Source organism: Oikopleura dioica, chromosome XSR (genome assembly GCF_907165135.1).
Source record: "Oikopleura dioica chromosome XSR, OKI2018_I68_1.0, whole genome shotgun sequence".
Lineage (NCBI taxonomy): Eukaryota > Metazoa > Chordata > Appendicularia > Copelata > Oikopleuridae > Oikopleura > Oikopleura dioica.
The window spans coordinates 4,295,662-4,315,483 of NC_137294.1; the positions used below are offsets into that span (position 1 = coordinate 4,295,662).

The window sequence follows — 19,822 nt, forward strand, 5'->3', positions numbered from 1 at the left end:
ATTACCAGTTATGCGTAAAAACGATTGACTGAGCGACAGAGACAGGGCAGTTGATTGTGAGACGAGGCGTAGCGAAACTTTGTCGCCAACAGTCGCGAACTTTTTCATTGAGTTTTTCAAGTTAAGAGCGCAAGAGAATGGCGGACCGAAAAGATGTTCGCGTCTGGGTCGATGGCTGCTTTGATATGGTCCACTTTGGCCATGCAAATGCGCTCAGGTAAGATTGTCATCTTAGAAAAAATTATGCGCACAGATTGTTAATACTTACTGAAACAATTCAGTATTTAGGCAAGCGCGAGCGTTAGGGGACAAGCTTGTTGTCGGCGTTCACTCAGATGAAGAAATTTCTCTTCATAAAGGGCCTCCTGTTTTCACAATGGAAGAACGGGTCAAAATCGTGAAAGGAATTAAGTGGGTGGATGAGGTTATCGAGAACGCTCCTTACGTAACAACTATTGAGACGTTGGACAAGTACAACTGCGACTTCTGCGCCCATGGTGATGATATCACTATGACTGCCGATGGAAACGGTAAATTCAGTTTCACTTATCCCGGTTTCAAATAACCGTTCACATAGATACTTATCAGATCGTCAAGGACAACGGTCGATATCGCGAGTTCAGAAGAACGAATGGAGTATCGACAACTGATCTTGTTGGTAGAATGCTCTTGGCAACTCGATCTCACTTCAGGTTAGCCGATTTTATTTCAAGATAAATAGTGGCTTTAGAGCTTCGCGTGATTTACGGTCGTCAACTTCGGAAGAAGACCAAACCCAGCGCACTCGTGTTGACAGTTTCTCCAGACAAGACAATACAGAGTCGTCTCCGTGGACGGGCGTTAATCAGTTTTTACAAACAAACAATAAAATCGTCCAGTTTTCATCTCCAAAAGACCCTAGTCCTGGCGACAAGATTGTTTATGTTACCGGTGCGTTCGATTTATTTCACACTGGCCACTTGGATTTCTTGCAAAAAGTTCATGGAATGTACGAGAACATTTACATTATTGTCGGGCTCCATACTGACCAAGAAGTTAACCGGTACAGGGGAGGCAACTTTCCGATCATGAACCTACATGAAAGAACCCTGTCAGGAAAAGGATATCTTTGCTTCTCAAGATGACATTTACCTTAAAGATAAGCACACTTTGCAAGTGCCGAAAAGTGCAATATTTAGTGATCCTTGCTATCAGTCTTGTCCTGTAGATACGTATCTGAAGTCGTTATCGGAGCTCCTTACACCATCGACAAAAATCTTATGGAGCACTTTAATGTCGATATGGTCATTCATGGCTCGACAGAAGTCTTCCCTAACGAGTTAGGGGAAGATCCCTACACTGTTCCCAAAGAATTGAAGAAGTTTGAGATCAAACTCTCTGGAAGTGACATGAATACTGACGATATAATCAGTAGAATTATTGCTAACAGGTGATTGCCGTCCCCGTTGTTCATCTCCTAACTATTGCTTAGACAACGATTCCAAGACCGGAACAAAGCTAAAGAAATAAAGGAGAAAGCAGCGTACGAAGCAGAAATGAAAAGACGCGCAGAGCAGAATAAATAAGTCAACCTTTTATATCTCCGTTACTGTAGAATAGAATCATTATCATTTAAAGTTGCAATTTCTCTGTTAGGTGCGATTGAGATTCGCGTTCGCGGTAATCTTTCAATACTAGCAGATCAACACTTTAGTTTATAGACCATTACCAGCATAAAATCAAAATACCAATGTATCCAACTCTTCTTCATCTTTAGTTTAACGGTTCAACGTTCCATCACACTTGAAAGTTTCTTCACTTCCACATTGATCCTCCAATTGCCTGAATATGTTCGAATATTTATAATTTACTTATTGATTCCTAATAAAAATACAGCTGAACTTGAGCGTCAAACAATAACTGATAGAATGGAGCCTGATACGTGGCCATACCATTGTATTGCGTGTAACATGAATATTCCTAACCCGATCTCATGGAATGCTCACAAGGAAGGTAAGAAGCATGTGGTGAAGGAAAAAGAACTGAAACGGCGACAGGTGACCTTCTCTATACGATATATATTTTTATCCATCCGGAAATTCTATTGGTCTGAATCTGATGTTGATATTGTTAGGCCGAAGGAAAACGAACTGTTTATGTCACAGGAGAAGTCGTGACAACGCCGGTAGCCGAGCTTCTTCTTCGCGAATACTTTCAATCCACGTTTGGCGAGGTCGAGAAAATTATTTGCCAGGAAAACTTTTGCCTTGTCATATTCGAAAGTGAGACTGTATCGGAGTCCTGTTCTTCGCAAAAGAGCAAGAATTCTCTGGCTATAAAATACAGGTCAAACCGAGAATCCAAAACTTCGAGCATCTTTCAACAACGCAAAGACGTTGGAGATAATAAATAAGCTCAACACCGCTGCAGATTTATCTAAACAACTCGCTATCGTCGATAGTTTTTATGGGGGTGGCCAGATCCAGCTGTTTCAGACGACGCTTGAAGGGTTCATTGAACGGTTGAAGGCTGAAGGGATGGTTCAAGAGAGAGAAAGAGAACCAGATTTAGCGTGATTATCGTGTTTACAAAATTATTTTTGTATTGAGATAGCAGTATTGAACCAACACTAAGTCGGCCAGAGCGTCAACTTCGTTGCTGATCTTATTGGCTCAGCGAAGTACCAGCTTCAAACTCCGTCTTCTGATTTCGATATTAATTTCCGCGTTGGAAAGGTCAATTCTTTTGCGCTCGAGGAGAAGTTTATTGAGATTGGCCGGAAGACAGTTCGCAACGAGCCTCATTCGGCGCGCAAGGAACGCGATCAAACAGCCGTTGTTCTTTTTATCACCGGAAAGATTGTCTCCTTGTCAAAGACTCTACCTATCTCCAGTGTACATGCCGTTATTGGAGCTCGAAAGCCGGTTATTCGGATGAATCTAAGCGGGAAAAAGCTTGAGATCTCCATCGGAAATACTGCTGCTTCGGTGAATACGCGTTTCTTCGAAACCTGTTTTAGAGATCATCTTTTTCTTCATCTTGGTACGCTGATTTTTTTTTTGGCAAAGAAAAATTTTTGTTTCAGTGAAGATGACAAAGTTTATCTTTTCACACGGTGAGCTGAGCAAAGCTGGTCGATTGTCGTCCTACTCTACTCTGATCGCCATGTACTCTTTTCTGATCGAGAAAAAAATTGCAAAACCGATCGACCAGCTTGTTGCTCAATACGGAGCCAGACACGAAGAAGGTCTGGAAGAAGATGGCTTCTGCAAGAAGCAATGGGACTACCGGCTCCCGAATGAAGTTCCTTTTGAATGGCCAGTTGTATCGTCAAAAGAAGAAGCCGTCAAGCTCCTTTTTAAATTGTTCTTCGAGTTTTCGCATTGGCTCAGCTCAGTCGAGTCTGATATTGTCGTCAACATAAGATCCGATGTCAATCCAAACATTTCGGATTTCTTCAGTTCCTACCAATTAACGGAGCAACTATTCAAAGCTGCTGTTCTCAACATTGCGGATCCATTCGAAGTGGAGCACAATACTACCGGCCATATTACCGCGAAAACTCTTCACAAAATGTCGAAAGTATTGAAAAGCTTCGCAATCAAAGGGAAAATGAAGGCTTGTTCATAAATAGTAAATGAATTCAAGGATCGGAGTAACAGAGGAATTTTAACAGTCGACTCAACGCTTCAAATTCAGAGTTAAGAACTAGCTCAACAGTAAATCTATGTATTGTTTCATAATCGTTTGATGCCAGGGAGCTTCCACTGGATATTACATTCCTGTTAGATTTTTCTGTTTTTCTATTCAAGTAACTCGAATCAAGTTAACTGGTGACGATGTTGAAGCCTACAAAGAGAGTCACAAATTTTATCGAGAACCAAAAAGCAACATCACACGACTCCAAAGATTGGGGTATTTCGTTACTCATCGGCACGGGCGAAAACCGAATGGATGCTGGGCAATCTTGTGGTCTAGTTACCTCTTCCCGCACTACAAAAGCTGGCAACGAGTTCAGTTTGAATGTAGATTCAACTAAGAAGTCAGAGTTCTTTGCCTTTCTGGACAAGGTATTGCGCGTTCAAATGCCGGAAAAGCTGATCAATGAAAGCATGGAAGATATGGAAATATCTCCTAAGAAGTCAAAGATGAGTGAAGAGATGTCCTCGGATTCTTTCGACTCTGGTGGGCTAAAAGTTTTACTGCTTTACCAAACATGTTCAACTTGTTTTAGGCCATGAAAGCATCGGTGAATGTTTCAACTGCTCGGTCGAGTTCAAACTCTGGGAAGGGCGCCGAGGAACTAGAAGGCAACTCGAGCGCGAGTACAAAAACGCAAAGCCGATCGATATTGAGTCTCAAGTTTCCGCTATTTTGCTGGGGAAAACGCCCAAGAAGTTGGGGGAAGCGATGGCTTTCAGGCTTCAAGTAGCCGATGCGGGAATCCGATTGCTCCCGGAGAAAAATAGCCAAGATGATTTCAAAAAACTTTTTGCGGGGCCGGAAATCGTAAAAAAACTGCAAGTGCAGTTTTCTTCAGCTCCTCGAGACGAGTTGAATGATGGGTCTAACTCTTGATAACTCTAAGGATTTACCGGTTTACCGGCTGGTTACCGGAAAATACGTTGTCACCGGCCGTTTTTGTTCTAGAAGTGGTAAACAGATGATCGACCCAGGAAATTGTTCCTTATAGTCAGTTCTACTGCAGGCTAAAAGATGAAAGCCGTATCATTACTCCGAAGAGAGTTATCACTAAAATACTATTTTTGGCGGAAATGGGACTAGAAATCAGGAACGTGCAGCGACAACGAAATTTATGCAAAATTTACTGTTTTTAATGATAACTCTCTTCGGAATAATGATACGACTTTCATCTTTTAGCCTGCAGTAGAACTGTCTATAAGGAACAATTTCCTGGGTCGATCATCTGTTTACCACTTCTAGAACAAAAACGGCCGGTGACAACGTATTTTCCGGTAACCAGCCGGTAAACCGGTAAATCCTTAGAGTTATCAAGAGTTAGACCCACCATTCAACTCGTCTCGAGGAGCTGAAGAAAATTGCACTTGCAGTTTTTTTACGATTTCCGGCCCCGCAAAAAGTTTTTTGAAATCATCCAAGAGTTCTCTGAACTTTTCCGTTTCCTCGAACAAGCCGTTACGAAATACTTTCTCGCTGAAGCGTGAACGCATTTCATTCTATTCTTAATTGTTGATCTCACTTATTATTTCACCTCCTTTCTTTCGCCTCGAGTTCAAAACTCATTCACTGCCGACACGATGGAATGAAAACTTGTTGAATTTCTCCAATGACCACTTAGTTAAGATCGAGGGCGCAATGGAGGACGAGCTAGCGCCTGGAGCTAGTCCACCAGGTTATGGGCCTAGTTTCGGAGCCACCCTTGCAATCTTTGGCGCATTATCGGCTGGCGTTTCCATGGTTCTTCAAAAGGTATACGAGAGTTTTTGTCAGCTTTACTACGAGATTCAGGTTGGAGTCGCGAAATCAAAGGTAATTTGGTTTTGTGGTCTTGCTTGTCTGATTATTGGTGAAGTTTTGACTGTTGCTGCATTCACTTATGCTCCTGCTGTGCTTGTTTCCCCTCTTGGTGCTTTCCGAGTAATTGTTACTGCGATATTAAGGTACGAAAGTGTTTAACGATCGCAGAAGCCAGAAATTTTTAAGTACAGTCTGGTTGAAGGAGCGATTATCTAGAAACGGAAAGCTTGGTATCTTATTATCTGTGGTCGGCGCAACAATGCGAAGGGTTTCAACCTTGATTAGGAAGATTTAAAAGTTTTCAAATAATTATCGGGGCATTTCAAAAAACCCGGCTCAAGATCGTTTACAACGCTCCGAAAAGCGTCAAAATCAAAACATTCCAAGATCTGGAGCATTATCTACTGACATCTAGGTTTATATTGTTTGTTTTTGGGGTATTCGCCGCCTCTGCATTCTTATCGAGACGAGCGAAGATAAATGGAAGTCGAAATATTTATCTCTACGTCACTATTTGCAATCTTTTGGGAAGTTTGGGCGTACTTTTATCGAAAGGCATTGGAATCGTAGTTCAATCGGAACGAGGCAAAAATATTCAGAGAAAAATACTTGTTATCTATTAGAAACTTATTCTTTGCCCCTGAGTAGATCTTAGGCGGCGACATGAGCATAATTCTGAGTCCTGTCGCATGGGCCGTTCTCCTTGGCGTTGGATACGGCGCTGTCTCCCAGCTTTATTATCTGAATCACGCGCTGCGGCACTTTGACGCGGCGCAAATAGGATCCCTTAAATATGTTGGTACCAACGCGCTAGTTGTTGTTGGCTCGGTCATTCTATTTGATGAATTCGCATCAATGACGATTCGGTAAACCTTTTTAAGGCGATCAGGATAAGAGATCATGTGTTTTCAGTGACACACTTGGACTCTTCTTGGGACTAAGTATAGTCGCCTTTGGAACAACTTTTATGCACGGCTCGGATTTTTATTGCAAATCGAAGCCTGCCGGCATCAAAAAGTATTGAAATATTTTAACTAGAAGATTTCGCTTTACGCGTTTTATAGCCAAGAACCTGTTGTTTAATCAGATGGTCTATCAGTTATCCTCCCTTTCCTAATTATACCGCAAACTCCGATCGGCATAAGTGCTTTCAACAAAATCTTCTGTTTTTTATGAGTGCCCTTCTACTTCAATTACATGCCTTCTTCACTATTTTTGTACTTGTGCGAAAAGATAAATCTGTTTTTCATCACGTTTTCTTGCATTCGTTCATCGAACTTTAAATTTTCATATCCCAATTCAAAGCTAACTGATACAGTTGTCTTACCAACAAATCGCTCTTCCAATTTAATTCTGCTAAAATTCAATTCAAGTGTGTCTTGAATTGTTGCTGTTTTTTATTAAAGTTTTACTTTATTTTCAAACTGATGCTTTATTATCTTCACCTGATGCCAAGTGAGCTCAGAAATGAGTCTGTGTCGAGTGATAGGGTGGAGTAGGGCGTTCCGGTCGATGAGTTACACAATCCGACTTTCTAGAATGGCATCGGACACGCTGTTCGTGTCTGAGAAGCTTGGCAGCGACGAGAACAATGGAACGGAGCAATCCCCATTGAAAACCGTCTTGGCGGGCTTTATCGCCTCTCAAGGAAAGGTAACTTTTCGCATTCAAAGCAATCTTTACCGAATATGAAAGGCGAAAATTATGGTCCAAAATGCCGACAAGAAAGCTGAAGCCGCGTGGGTTGAGCTTTCACAGGCACAAAGGAAGAAAATGACGAAATTGTACCAACAACACGTTCGAAAAACTGAGAAGGGCGCTGAGAACGAAGCTAAGAAGGCTGCACAGGCTGCGGCGGAGGCGGAAGCTCGCGAACGAAACTTGGCTGCAGCTAAGAAGATTAGCCTTACTCTTTATGAGTCCCTTCCTGCTGCCACCACTGTCAAAATTATCAACGCTAAGCCCCTCCGAGACTCACGCATCACTGTGAACGCATGGGTGCATCGAATTCGTCGCCAAGGAAATAATCTGATGTTCTTGGTCGTTCGAGATGGTACTGGTTATCTTCAGTTACCGTGTTTTAAATTTGTTTATCATGCGTTGAACTTGAACGGTTGAAGTCGATAATTTAAAACACGCGCCAGTGCGTCCTTACCGACAAGCTCTGTCATACTTACGACGCCCTCATTCTTCAGCCCGAAGCTACAGTCGAGCTCCACGGTCTGCTGGAAGCCGTTCCCGAAGGTAAAAATGCGGAAGGAGGTCACGAATTGAAAGTCGACTACTGGAGAATGATCGCAAATGCTCCTCCTGGTGGTGTTGAGAATGTCGTCAACAAAGAGGCTGATCCAGACACTCTTTTCGACAATCGGCATCTGGTCATTCGTGGTGAAAAGACATCCAAGATTCTGAAAATCCGATCTCACCTTATGCAGGGTAAATTTCTCTTATATCTCCGTTGCCCAATGAGTCTTCCTTTAAGCATTCCGAGAGCATTATTTCTCTCGCGGTTACCACGAGGTGACCCCTCCTTGTCTTGTTCAAACGATGTGCGAAGGTGGTTCGACTCTCTTCAAGTTTGATTACTTTGGTGAACAAGCATATTTGACCCAGTCTTCCCAACTCTACCTGGAGACCTGCATGCCTGCTCTTGGTGACGTATTCTGTATGGCTGAGTCTTACAGGTACTTGATGACGCTTCTAGATCTATTGTAATCACGCCATTAACTCAACAACATGATTTCGAAACCTCTACGTAACATTTTCTATTTAGAGCGGAAAAGAGCCGAACCCGGCGGCACTTGTCCGAGTACACTCACGTCGAAGCTGAATGTCCATTCATTACCTTCGAGCAGCTTTTGGACCGCATCGAGGACTTGCTTGTGGACGTAATTGACCGTCTGCTAAAGTCACCTGCAGGCCAGTACGTGTACGATCTTCATCCAAACTTCGTTCCCCCTAAGAAACCGTTTATGCGAATGGATTACAAAGATGCCATCAAGTATTTGAAAGAGCATGACATCAAAAAAGATGATGGCACTTATTACGAATTCGGTAAAAATCTAATTGCTTTCAATTTTATTCATTTGAATCTAGGTGACGATATTCCTGAGGCTCCGGAGAGAAAGATGACTGATCAAATCGGAAAAGTGATCATGCTTCACCGATTCCCTGCTGAGATCAAGTCCTTTTACATGCCAAGATGCAAGGTAAACTATTCCGGCTGGTGAGAGTGACTAATTTTTACTGAGGACGACGAACGAGTTACCGAGAGTGTGGATGTGTTGATCCCTAATGTTGGTGAAGTTATTGGCGGCTCTATGAGAATGTGGGACTATGACACATTGATGTCGAAGTATGCTGAAGAAGGAATCGGTGAGAGGAAAAACTCTCGCAAATATTTTAATGACTGTATTTTAAGACCCCAAAGACTATTACTGGTACACTGACCAGCGAAAGTATGGATCATGCCCTCACGGTGGATACGGACTTGGTTTAGAAAGAATGCTCACTTGGTTGTGCGATCAATATCATATTCGTGATGTTTGTCTTTATCCCAGGTAGTGGAAGAACTTCTGTCCAGTGTAACAAGTTCATTTAGATACACTGGTCGATGCAAGCCTTGAGATTGAGAATAGGGAGAATTATTTAAAACTTAGGTGTACGCAAATGTGCGTGTGTGCGTTCTATACTGTTTTGATACTGACCTGCAAGCTAGCAATAATTTAAACTGTCCGGACCTGAAAAAAGTAAAAATAAAAGGGGTTAGGGCCATATGCTCTTGATTTGAACACCATAATCGGGTTTCTATGAAATGAGTGTGGCCCCTTCTACCGCTACTAAAGCACATATAGAGAATACCGACGAACGAAGACCAATTCAGCATATGGTTTTTTATAGATTGATTAGAGAAAGATGGCCGCTGATCAAGAAATGCCCACCTTTAAATTGGTGCTTGTCGGGGACGGTGGTGTCGGGAAGACAACCTTCGTCAAGCGCCATTTGACTGGTGAGTTTGAAAAGAAATACGTCGCCACGCTGGGAGTAGAGGTGCATCCTCTCGTCTTTCACACAAACAGAGGGCCACTTCGATTTAATGTCTGGGATACAGCTGGCCAAGAGAAATTCGGTGGTCTCCGAGACGGATACTACATCCAAGGTACTTATATTCTCTAGAACCTCAATCATCAACAGTACATCAGGACAATGTGCCATTGTTATGTTCGATGTCACTTCTCGAGTGACATACAAGAATGTGCCTAACTGGCACAGAGATTTGACGAGAGTGTGCGAGAACATTCCGATCGTTCTCACTGGAAATAAAGTCGACATCAAGGATAGAAAAGTCAAGGCAAAGTCGATCGTTTTCCATCGTAAAAAGAACCTACAAGTATGCATCTACTTTTCCGTCAAATAGAAAAATGATTGCTTAGTATTACGATATCTCCGCTAAATCAAACTACAATTTCGAAAAGCCCTTCCTTTGGCTAGCTCGAAAGCTTGTTGGTGATCCCAACCTTGAATTTGTTGCTGCACCTGCTCTTGCTCCTCCAGAAGTTCAAATGGACCCTCAGATGATTGCTGCTTACGAGGATGAGCTCAAGAAAGCTTCGGTAATGGGTCATCATGAAAAATTAAATTAATTTATTCGATTTAGGAATCCGCTCTTCCTGACGAAGATGACGATTTGTAAGAAGATCGTCAAAACACTAGTTCAGTTTCTATATGTTTCCTGTCTTGATCACAGCTATGATTTTCTTTAAATTTCAAAGGGTTGATTTCACGGGAGAAATATTAGTTAGAATAAGTTCCATACATGTATGATGACTCAAAATTAAACGTCCGCTTTTCCTGTATGTTCACACTGCCAACCCTTTGATTCTTAATATATTAAATCAAACTGTCATAGCGAAACGTATGGTTTCTTTGCTGATCTTACTGTTTGTGCGCTATTTTTCGCTGAATCGCTGGGGGCCGTCGATTTGATCGCTAACCGAAACCGCGGAGAATATGGTTCGATCGGCGCCCCCTCTTGGAGTTAACCGAACTCCTCATTCGAGCAGCACATTGTGAGAATTTGCGTTTTTCAGAAATGCCGCCCAAAAAAGGCAAGAAAGTTGTTGGCTATCAGAAAGCAGAACCTATCGCGCCTGGGTTTGTCGTCACAGATGCGAGAAAAGTTTCTTATGTCACTGGCGAAGCTGTTGGTGAAGGTGGATTCGGGTTGATTTATCTTGCGGACGTTCAAGTACGTATACAGTTATAAAAACAAATCATTAATTAACCATTTTTCGAAGGGTCGTCAAGTTGATATCGACAATGCTCGATACGTGATGAAAATAGAGCCGAAAGCGAACGGTCCTCTCTTTCAAGAGATCAACTTTTACAATCGGCACTGCAAAGAGAGTGACATCGTCAAATTCGCAAAAGAAAAAAAGATAGGCGTTCTTGGAATTCCTAAATTCATGTCTTCCGGAGTCATCGCGTACAACGGGAACGATCTGCGATATCTGGTCATGCAGCGCTTTGGCCGAGATTTGCAGAAAGTTTTTGATGAGAACGGCACTTTCAGTCGACAGCTGAATGCGCAAATTGCGACCAAAAGTACGATTCTGTGGCAGACAACGGATTGAGTTGGCCCACTCCGCACGTGAGGCCAAGGCACGGAAGGTGTCAAGCCGAGAGTCAATAGATGCAAGGGACCACACCGCCGGTGCGAACCCCTGCAGAGTCCGGTTGGAGCCAAAACGATCGTGAAGGAGTACCAGAGATCTGGAAGTTTGAACGTCGTTTCCCTCAAATTCGAATAGAGCACCTGAATTTTCACCGTTGTTCTCAAAAAATTGGGTGCAGAATTTGCCTTCCCAGAGATCCATGAGCATGAGCTCGCGTGAGCACGACTTTGCTCTGTAATCGGTGAGCATGAGCACGCGTGAGCACGAGGGGCCCAGAATTCTGTGAGCATGAGCACGCGTGAGCATGCTCATCGAGCTCACTCACGTGCTCACGTGCTCGTGAGCTCGTCAGATTTCAAACCCTGGTCTCGGTGTGAGACCTTGAGTGAACAGAATCAGAGGTCATATTTAGCCCGAGATTAGGATCAAGCTCATTCCCAGATCAGCCCTAAAAGTGAAGATATAGACTACCAAAAAAATAAGAATTTGGTGAAACTCGCCAAAATCGGGTAATTAAGGGCGAACAATCCGAATCTTTGGTCGAAATAGACTTTCAATTTCAAATCAGCCAAGAGCAGTAATTTTGACAACAACTACTACCCTTCAGGGGTTGTTTCAGAAAAAAGTGTCTACAATTGACCTTTAATTGGTCAACTTTGAGCTTTGAGCTCACCTTTATATTTATGACCGAAAATATGGGTTTGTGTAATGACAAAATCGTACATTTTCTGATCGCCTTTGTTACATTATCATATTTTGGAAATTGAGAAGACTGAGATTTTCTTCAATAGATGTGCTTAAAATCTTTCAGGTGATTTGGGGTGAAGTCCCATTCCAGTGACTAAATTGGTTGGAATTTTCAAGATTACTGCCCTTGGCTTATTTGACATTAAAAGTTTATTTCGACCAAAGATTCGAATTCTACGCCCTTTATTACCCTACTGAGCGTATTTTCCCCAAATTCTATTTTTTCTTCGTCTTCATTTTCACTTTTAGGGCTTATACGGGGATGAGCTTGATCCTGATCTCGAGTTTAATGTGACCTTTGATTTCGAGGTCTCACACCGAGACTTCCTCCAAACTTGGCCCAGAACCGGACTCGGCAGGAGTTTGCACCGGCGGCGTGGTCCCTTGCATCCATTGACTCTCGGCTTGACACCGCCTGTGCCTTGGCCCCACGTGCGGAGTGGGCCAACTCAATCCGTGTTCCCCCGATTCTGTTAAGAAGTAGCTTTATAATTATTCTTTAGTGCTGTACTCGCTGGAGTACATGCATAGGAAAAGATATGCGCACGCAGACATCAAAGGCGCGAATATATTGCTCGGTAACGAAGTAAATGCTGACAAAGAGGAGCTCTATTTGATTGATTTCGGTCTTGCATACCTTCTGCCGGCGAATCCTATTGAGAGACCCGATCCAAAGGCTCGACATGACGGAACTGTAAGATGAGATTTTGTTTTTATGGAAACTCGAACTATTTTAAGATCGAATACTGCTCAACTGATGCTCATTCGGGTTGCAAACCTTCATTTCGAGGCGATTTAGAAATCCTCCTGTGGAATCTTGCACACTGGGCATCTGGAGATCTCCCTTGGTTGACATTGATCAAAGAAGGCATGCCTGATAGTCAGAAGGAAAAGGTTGCATCGCTCAAGAGAGAAATGCTCGCGAACTCAGATCAATTTATGTCGGATCTGGGTATAGGTAAGATTAAGATAGTATACATATGTCCCTTTTAATAAATTATTCAGAAGATCACAAAGAGATAAAACAGCTGATGAAGTATATCGGTGCGATGAAGTACTCTGATGAGGTAGACTTCAAAAAAGTACGCGCTTTCTTCGAGCCACAGCTTCCTTCTGGAAACAAGCTTGCCTTCAAGCAGATCAAGTCACGAAAGAGTTTCGTTCCTGGAAAAAAGTTGCCAAAAGTTCAGCGAACTATCACCCCTGCACCTCGGAAGGCCCCTTCGAGAGTGACACCAGCTAAACCTAAAGCGAGTTCGAGAAAAACAACTATCGCGAACAAATCAACAGCAGAGAAGGTGAAAATAGCTGGCCGACAAGGACGTGCGACGACATCTGTAATTGATGAGTCCAGCGACGAGGAAATAAGCTTCTCTCGATCTCGTTCTCGAAACGAGAAAACTCGAAAGAAGTCAAACGAGGAAGAAGACGATGATTATGACCCATCATCATCGAAAAAGAAAGCGGCAACCAGATCGCGACAGACCAAGCGAGCAATGAAAACCTCTACCGAGGAAGACTCCACCGAAATGACTGTCCCTGTTAAGCAACGGGCAAAGAAGCAAGCATTGAGGTACTTTTAATACGATTTTATTACAGCTCCTGATTATTATTTTAGCACTGGTAGTCCAGCTGTTCGAGGATCATCGACTCGTTCGAGGCGCAATCTGAGCGAACAAAAGTAAGTTTCGAAAAGTCGCATGTTTTCATTTGGCCATAGGAAACACACAGAAACGATTGCGGAGACGTCTGAAGATGATATCCCGAAGGAGACCCCAAAGAGGTCTACAAGGAAGAAAGCGAGCACCGTCGAAAAAGTGCAGGAAGTCAAAACGAGGAAAGTCACAGACAAACTAGCAAAAATGAGAGAACTGAGAGACGCTCAACTTCAGAAGGCGAAAGAAGAAAAGAAAAAAGAAAGGTAGATCTTAGAATTCATCCGTTTCTTTAGCTCCATCATTGAACTTTTCCATTATTTTGATTCATATTTGTGATTTCACGAAATAATCGGTAACCGTCATGGCTTAAATTTATTCTGATAGTGATGAAGGATACAGTAGTATGACAGTTGTGATGTTGCGACAAGAGCTGACCCGTCGTGGTCATACAAATCATCGCAACCTTCGAAAGGCGGCTCTGATTAAACTGCTGCAAGAATCTTAGAACAATACTCAATCTATGTCTCTACTTTTCATTTACCAACTGCCAGTTTTACACTCAATATACTCACAATCACGGATCAAGCTTTTTCATTTTTGCACTGCAGTTTTCAACTATAGTTTCAGTTCATTCTCTTCATTCGAAGAAGATCAGGAAAATATTCCACCGATTGTCGAGGAAATTTTGGACGAGAGCGCAGATATTCAGGCCAAAAAGGGGGTCAACCTAAACTTCTCTTTGGATGCAGAAACAACAATGGAGGATATTGCTTCTTCCGAAGAGGACGAAGACCCACCGTTGCCAAAAGTTCCGAAAAGAGGGAATAGAAGTTTGGCGGAATCCTCTTCTGATGTCAGGTACAGTCGCAAGAAAAAGGGAAGAGCCCCTGAAAAGAAGCTCAAGAATGCAGAGAGACCTCTACCGACTCTCCAGGGGCCGTTTCCCCCCGAGGAACGGACGATTAAAACTCCGGTTACCTCTTCTGCTGCACCAGCTACTCCCCCTTCGGCCTCTCCAATAACCTCACCAGCAGGACCACAGAGCACTCCTCCTGTGCATGAGGATGCAGTCAAGCTCAGTACTCGGAGTAATAACTTGGTCCCCGGGTTTTCTGGTTATGTGCTCCCCAAGACATGGGCGAACCTTAATCCAACCGGTCAGACATACGAGGGGCATGATACTTATTCGGTGCAGTGTGAACATAATAGCCAACTCTCGGATCTGCACTGCATCCAACTTACAGGCGCAGCGAAGGATAAGATAATCGAGGAATCAGTACGAGCTGCAGAACAGTAAGGATGGTTTTTCTGTGCATTTCTCTTACGGTTTTCTTTCTAGGCTCGAAATTAATAAAGAGCGCCAGAGCTTGATCGATGCAACGAACGAGTTTCTGAATTTGCCGGGGATTTTGACACATTGTCGTTGTGGTATTTATATCCACTACGAAAATTTATCTTTGCATGTACTTCCTTTCACTTATGCAGTAATGGCTTTATCATGCCATTAAATATCGTTGAACTCGGGAGACCAGTAAGATTCATGTTTTTCTAAAGCGCAATTTGTCTATTCAGATTGAGTTTTTACGGTCTTTCCCGGGCTCCGACACGAGAAAATCGTGTTTTAGTAAACTTATCGTATTTTCAGGGATCTGGACAATCCGAATGTCAAAATTACTTTTGACGAGAAGATTGGCCCGATAAGTGCGGAGTTCGTAGGTGAAAGAAGCTCCAGTGACAAGAGTCCGCCATTACCACCACCGGGCAAGAACTACATCGGAGAGATTGAAGATGATGTTTTCCAGCGACTCGAAAATGAAACAAGGAGAGCCGAACTTATGGCCAAAAGGCCTACCCGTGCGACGGAACGAAAGAAGAGAATGTTTCAGCCTGGAAAGAACAAGTGTCCTCGGAACGCTTCAATGCAGACTGTAAAATCGTGGCTCATGGACAAGCCACATAAACTCACAGAGCTTCGCCACAACCTTTCTAAAAACCCACTTTTCACAGTGATAAAACAGAACAAGTGATCACTCTCAAGCTCACTATAATTTCTTCATTTACATTCTTCTACTTTTACATTCCCCTTTCGACAAATAAAGGGCCATTTAACTGCCAAAAAATCATACACACTCTGATAAATAATATTCTGAAGTCGATCTTCTGAAATATTATTAGTTTTTTTTTTGTTTATAAATTCTAAGCATGCATATGTTCAATTTCACGGCGAGTCTACATTCTCATTGATCAATAAATGTCTTGAAAGGTAGCATTCTCAATCGTGATTTAATAGCTCTTTGTCACTGACGTATTTTCAAGGGTCTATTCTTGTCACAAAGCTCCAAAGCGAGCAGTGCTTCTCAAGTCGTAGGATTTCCCAACGCTCGCTTTTCGATCCTTAATTTAGACCGCCTTTATGTAGGAAGAAGTTAAACAGAAAAAGTTTGCAGTGACCAAATTTTTAATTGAAATGTAATCAAAAGTTCAGCGTTCGGGTTTGCCAGGGTTTTACTTTTTAATCTACGTTCTCTTTCACACTAGGTGAAGTCGTGTATTTTTATGCGCTTAAAATTTACAAAAATAATTTCACGCCCGATGTGCATCGCAAATCAAGCCTTACTGCATTATTAATGAGCTCGAGTGCGCCCAACTCCGTGGCGTGCGTGCCTTAACCCCCTTGGGCCTTGGGATATCCACGCCTGTTGTGAAATCGGAGTAGAATTCAGAGAGATCAAAAATCAAATTCGGGAATACGAGAAGCCTCCCTTGCCGGTAATTTTCACTTTTAATTTAAAATTTATGAGCATATTTGACTTTCATTCTCAAGTGCTGAAATTAATTAACCTTTGTTCAGCAATTAAATTTTTAATAAGTTATTTTGAATCAATTATATCCCCTGTCCGCGCAGCGTTTCATGCGTTAAGATATCTCTAGGTGAGAAATATAGCAGACGGCAAGTAGGGAGAACTGCCCGCGGCGCGTGAATGGCCACGATTTCGAACGGGTTCAGAATGAATTGAAAAAGAAAGTGAAGCGGCGCGCGCAGCTACGATTAAAAAAAGTGTTTTACCTCCGCGGTTTACCCGCCAATTTCAACAATAGTTCGATAATTGCCTGATTTTCTACGAAACAAAAAAATCCAAAGAGAAACCAGCGCGATCGTTAAAAATATCGACAGCAAGGAAAGAAATCTTGTTCAGTATGCTTAGCACGGAGCCAGACGATGTAAGAGTCATCAAAAAGAAATATATAGACATTCGTGTTCAGGCGAAAGCAGACTACGTCCGACTGGCACAGTATGAGCTCCGGGATGAGCTTGGTAGTGGACAATATGGTGTAGTACGCGCCGTGCGTTGCTCCGAAACAAACAAAGACTACGCCATGAAAATCATCAGGTAATTTTAGCAGTAATATTTACTGTCAAAGTCGCGCGCAGCTTCTCGGGAGCAAACAACGACATCTTAAATTTAGTAAACGCCGTCTGATGAAAAGGTCAGGCTTTTTGCGTATTCCGCCGAAGCGCGCCGGGAAGTCAAGCTCTGGACCGAGCGCGTACTCGCCACTGGAAAAAGTGTACCGCGAAATCGCGCTTCTGAGACTGGATCAACATCGCATAAATTTTCAGGAAGATTTATATTAACTTCTCATTACACGGGCGCGCGACTAAGCGCTCAAAACACGGGGTCGGGAAAACCGACCACCAAGCATTATTCAGCCCCGCGCGGGGCGCCGAATCCGGAGTGTGAAAAACCGCGCCGACTATTTTGACCTCTTATTCATATTTCCGTTTCGGTATTGAGTTCAAAATTATACTGTTAGAAAGCTTGAACACTGAGCTATTTACTCATCTTATTATCAAGGAAGAAAAACCTTCAGATTTTTCGATAATGAGCGCGAGAGAAATCTGGTGCAAAGCGCCATTCCTCTTGAGAAATTTCACGAAACTTCGCAGAGTGGTTCGATTTGTTCATATAAGTGCACATTGCAAAAATTAGGCCAAACAGATTACCAACTTCGAAGTTATTGAGGGCCAAAGTCGCCGTGGTCGGTTTTACCGACCCCGTGTATTGAGAAGTTAATTTATGAAAATCGGGGGGCTACTTGTCACTCAACGATGGATCGATAATGAGCTCGAGTTCTGTAATTGTGTTGATCCCGAAAATAGAGGAAAATAAACCACACCAATTTGGTGAAACTGGTTGACGTACTTGACGCACCAGGCGATGGCATGCTGTACATGGTGTTTGAACTCCTCCCAAATGGGTAATTCTTATAGCTGCACAATATAAAAGTGCCACTTATAATAACATAAGAGAATAGACAATTGATAATATATCACTCCTGATCGGCTTTTGCCCCTACTCGATGATCTCATTTGATCTATTATTCAAGAGTTAAGCCGCGGCTTCGTTTTATACAGTGCAGCGCCTGTGGCCTGTTAAATTAACGTATTTCAGAAAATAACTCAAACCTCATTAATTTCTCTTCTATGACTTCAGCCTATTGCCGAATTAGAAAGGCCCTTGATTTACCGAATCCTAGCGAAACTCTGAGGATACCAAGCGAAGAGCCTTTATCGGAAGAAAAGGCGAGGAGTTACTTTCGCGATACACTGCAAGGATTAGACTACTGTAAGTCAGAGTTCGGTTTTCCATGAAATAATGTGTCTCAGTACATTACCAGTACATCATTCATCGCGACATTAAACCGGCAAATCTACTTCTTGATGCGAATAATAATGTGAAGATTTCCGATCTAGGAGTGAGCGTTGAAGTGGAGGACTCCTATCTCATCTCAGGACAAGTTGGAACTCCCGCCTTTATGTCTCCAGAGCTTCTCAATCCAGGAAAGGGCTACCTTTGAAGCTCAGAATTAAATCTTCGAAAGCGCAGTTTCAAGCCAAACTCAAAGATAGCGGGAAACTGTCAGGAGTTTGCGTCGACTTGTGGGCCTTAGGCGTGACGCTCTTTGCTTTCTTAGCTGGAACCGTTCCATGGAATGATATTACCTCAATCGGAATACTAAACAAAATAATGACCCAACCGCTTAACTTCTCGAGCATGTACGTTTTTAATGAGATTACCCAAGTTAGAATAATTTGTTTAGTAATCCTCCAATTTCACGGGACTGCGAGGAGCTCATACAGCAAATGTTATCGATCGATATGGATGAAAGACCGACAACTGATTCGCTCTTCAAGAACAACTGGGTCCTGGCAACAGGTAATCAACCCTCTAATCGTCTTCATCCTTTCTTTAGCAGCTTCCATCTTCTCGCTGGAGTTGACAGTAATCAAGACTCCATTGAAGTCATAATACGATTTCTTTTTGTTGATATAAACATCCTCATCGATGCTAAGTAACTTAACAGTGAATATATTTAGGAGAACTTGGCGCCCGCTGTCACGAGTATGTCGATGTCACAGATGAAGATGTTAATTCTTCCGTTACCACAGTCCCAAAGGAAAATAGGATCAAAATGTTATTTAATTGCTAGTAACACTAACAGCTTTTTGCTCGTTTGAACAAGTCCATTTGAGCTTGATACAATATAGAAAACGTAAGGTTTCGTTATCAAAGTTATTCAATCCTTTATAAGTTGGAAACACTCATCATGGTGAAGCAAATGCTGAAAAGACATAGTTTCCGGAACCCATTTACTCTCAATCGCCAAACATCACAGTAAGATGGCTAGTTATTGAATGTACATGCGAGCTCATCTTCAGGTTCTAACTGAAGCGAAAAGACCTCATTTTGTGTATGAGTTGTTATTTTTTATTATTATTTTCGCCTTCTGTGCCTAGTCAGTTTCTTGTTATCAGTTTCGTTTATTTTTCATGTTTTTGTCTTGTGCCTTAAACCTAATTGATCTCGTATTCCAAAAAGAGAGCTTTCCAATAGACAGAAACAAGTGTAGGAGTTTCTTATCAATCTTCATGAATGCTGCATTCAGAATGCATGATTTTGTTTATCATGCAAGACATTATTGTTTCCCTCCGCGGTGCTTATTTCTTTTGTCACCAAATATTCGGTACTCATGTAAAGACTTATCCATCTGTGTAGCCAACAGATCCGCCGAAACAATTCTGATCCTGAAATTGACAAACCAACGCCAAAAAAGTTTGATAGCCAGTAGTCGAATTTTTAGCGTTCGAAATATTTCCAATTTTTTTCAACAAAAAGTGACCTTTTCTGAAACCTGTTAATAAAAAGAGAAATCATCGATCAAACCAAAAACGAAATTTGATACGTTTATATAATCGAATCT

At 42.4% G+C, this 19,822-nt stretch overlaps 8 protein-coding genes across 9 annotated transcripts; all 8 read left to right on the forward strand.

Annotated features, from left to right (window-relative positions):
- The first annotated feature begins 64 nt into the window (after nucleotides 1–64).
- LOC145710045 (ethanolamine-phosphate cytidylyltransferase-like) lies at nucleotides 65–1,874 on the forward strand. Its single transcript, XM_081787729.1, has 6 exons — nucleotides 65–217; nucleotides 289–530; nucleotides 578–692; nucleotides 731–1,085; nucleotides 1,185–1,429; nucleotides 1,472–1,874. Exons 1-6 carry the CDS (start codon nucleotides 138–140, stop codon nucleotides 1,563–1,565), a joined length of 1,131 nt encoding a protein of 376 aa, XP_081643855.1. The 5' UTR covers nucleotides 65–137; the 3' UTR covers nucleotides 1,566–1,874.
- Nucleotides 1,875–2,616: 742 nt separating this feature from the next.
- On the forward strand, nucleotides 2,617–4,879 carry LOC145710046 (uncharacterized). The gene is made up of 4 exons (XM_081787730.1): nucleotides 2,617–3,021; nucleotides 3,065–3,597; nucleotides 3,837–4,164; nucleotides 4,214–4,879. Exons 1-4 carry the CDS (start codon nucleotides 2,913–2,915, stop codon nucleotides 4,555–4,557), a joined length of 1,314 nt encoding a protein of 437 aa, XP_081643856.1. The 5' UTR covers nucleotides 2,617–2,912; the 3' UTR covers nucleotides 4,558–4,879.
- Nucleotides 4,880–5,071: 192 nt separating this feature from the next.
- On the forward strand, nucleotides 5,072–6,896 carry LOC145710047 (magnesium transporter NIPA2-like). Its single transcript, XM_081787732.1, has 7 exons — nucleotides 5,072–5,430; nucleotides 5,470–5,621; nucleotides 5,665–5,739; nucleotides 5,819–6,055; nucleotides 6,126–6,344; nucleotides 6,391–6,495; nucleotides 6,543–6,896. The coding sequence occupies exons 1-7, from the start codon at nucleotides 5,317–5,319 to the stop codon at nucleotides 6,559–6,561; spliced, it is 921 nt and encodes a 306-aa protein (XP_081643858.1). The 5' UTR covers nucleotides 5,072–5,316; the 3' UTR covers nucleotides 6,562–6,896.
- Nucleotides 6,897–6,940: 44 nt separating this feature from the next.
- LOC145709504 (asparagine--tRNA ligase, cytoplasmic-like) lies at nucleotides 6,941–9,327 on the forward strand. Its single transcript, XM_081787189.1, has 9 exons — nucleotides 6,941–7,131; nucleotides 7,174–7,545; nucleotides 7,620–7,914; nucleotides 7,961–8,162; nucleotides 8,252–8,532; nucleotides 8,575–8,687; nucleotides 8,730–8,853; nucleotides 8,900–9,038; nucleotides 9,080–9,327. The coding sequence occupies exons 1-9, from the start codon at nucleotides 6,946–6,948 to the stop codon at nucleotides 9,102–9,104; spliced, it is 1,737 nt and encodes a 578-aa protein (XP_081643315.1). The 5' UTR covers nucleotides 6,941–6,945; the 3' UTR covers nucleotides 9,105–9,327.
- A 30-nt stretch (nucleotides 9,328–9,357) lies between these two features.
- Nucleotides 9,358–10,174, forward strand: LOC145709505 (GTP-binding nuclear protein Ran). The gene is made up of 4 exons (XM_081787190.1): nucleotides 9,358–9,637; nucleotides 9,681–9,868; nucleotides 9,912–10,091; nucleotides 10,136–10,174. The coding sequence occupies exons 1-4, from the start codon at nucleotides 9,394–9,396 to the stop codon at nucleotides 10,169–10,171; spliced, it is 648 nt and encodes a 215-aa protein (XP_081643316.1). The 5' UTR covers nucleotides 9,358–9,393; the 3' UTR covers nucleotides 10,172–10,174.
- A 340-nt stretch (nucleotides 10,175–10,514) lies between these two features.
- On the forward strand, nucleotides 10,515–15,681 carry LOC145709502 (serine/threonine-protein kinase VRK1-like). 2 transcript variants are annotated; one of them, XM_081787187.1, is made up of 9 exons: nucleotides 10,515–10,726; nucleotides 10,776–11,082; nucleotides 12,404–12,594; nucleotides 12,639–12,858; nucleotides 12,906–13,473; nucleotides 13,519–13,581; nucleotides 13,621–13,821; nucleotides 14,186–14,416; nucleotides 15,204–15,681. In XM_081787187.1, exons 1-9 carry the CDS (start codon nucleotides 10,571–10,573, stop codon nucleotides 15,583–15,585), a joined length of 2,319 nt encoding a protein of 772 aa, XP_081643313.1. In that variant the 5' UTR covers nucleotides 10,515–10,570; the 3' UTR covers nucleotides 15,586–15,681. The 2 variants fall into 2 exon arrangements, with proteins under 2 accessions (XP_081643313.1, XP_081643314.1); XM_081787188.1 differs by lacking the exons at nucleotides 14,186–14,416; nucleotides 15,204–15,681 and adding an exon at nucleotides 13,943–14,139.
- A 954-nt stretch (nucleotides 15,682–16,635) lies between these two features.
- LOC145707511 (calcium/calmodulin-dependent protein kinase kinase-like) lies at nucleotides 16,636–18,471 on the forward strand. The gene is made up of 6 exons (XM_081785048.1): nucleotides 16,636–16,780; nucleotides 16,823–16,950; nucleotides 17,027–17,149; nucleotides 17,720–17,818; nucleotides 18,098–18,186; nucleotides 18,228–18,471. The coding sequence occupies exons 1-6, from the start codon at nucleotides 16,757–16,759 to the stop codon at nucleotides 18,416–18,418; spliced, it is 654 nt and encodes a 217-aa protein (XP_081641174.1). The 5' UTR covers nucleotides 16,636–16,756; the 3' UTR covers nucleotides 18,419–18,471.
- Nucleotides 18,472–18,482: 11 nt separating this feature from the next.
- Nucleotides 18,483–19,776, forward strand: LOC145707512 (calcium/calmodulin-dependent protein kinase kinase 1-like). The gene is made up of 5 exons (XM_081785049.1): nucleotides 18,483–18,617; nucleotides 18,662–18,777; nucleotides 18,939–19,015; nucleotides 19,151–19,236; nucleotides 19,281–19,776. Exons 1-5 carry the CDS (start codon nucleotides 18,589–18,591, stop codon nucleotides 19,285–19,287), a joined length of 315 nt encoding a protein of 104 aa, XP_081641175.1. The 5' UTR covers nucleotides 18,483–18,588; the 3' UTR covers nucleotides 19,288–19,776.
- Nucleotides 19,777–19,822: the final 46 nt, after the last annotated feature.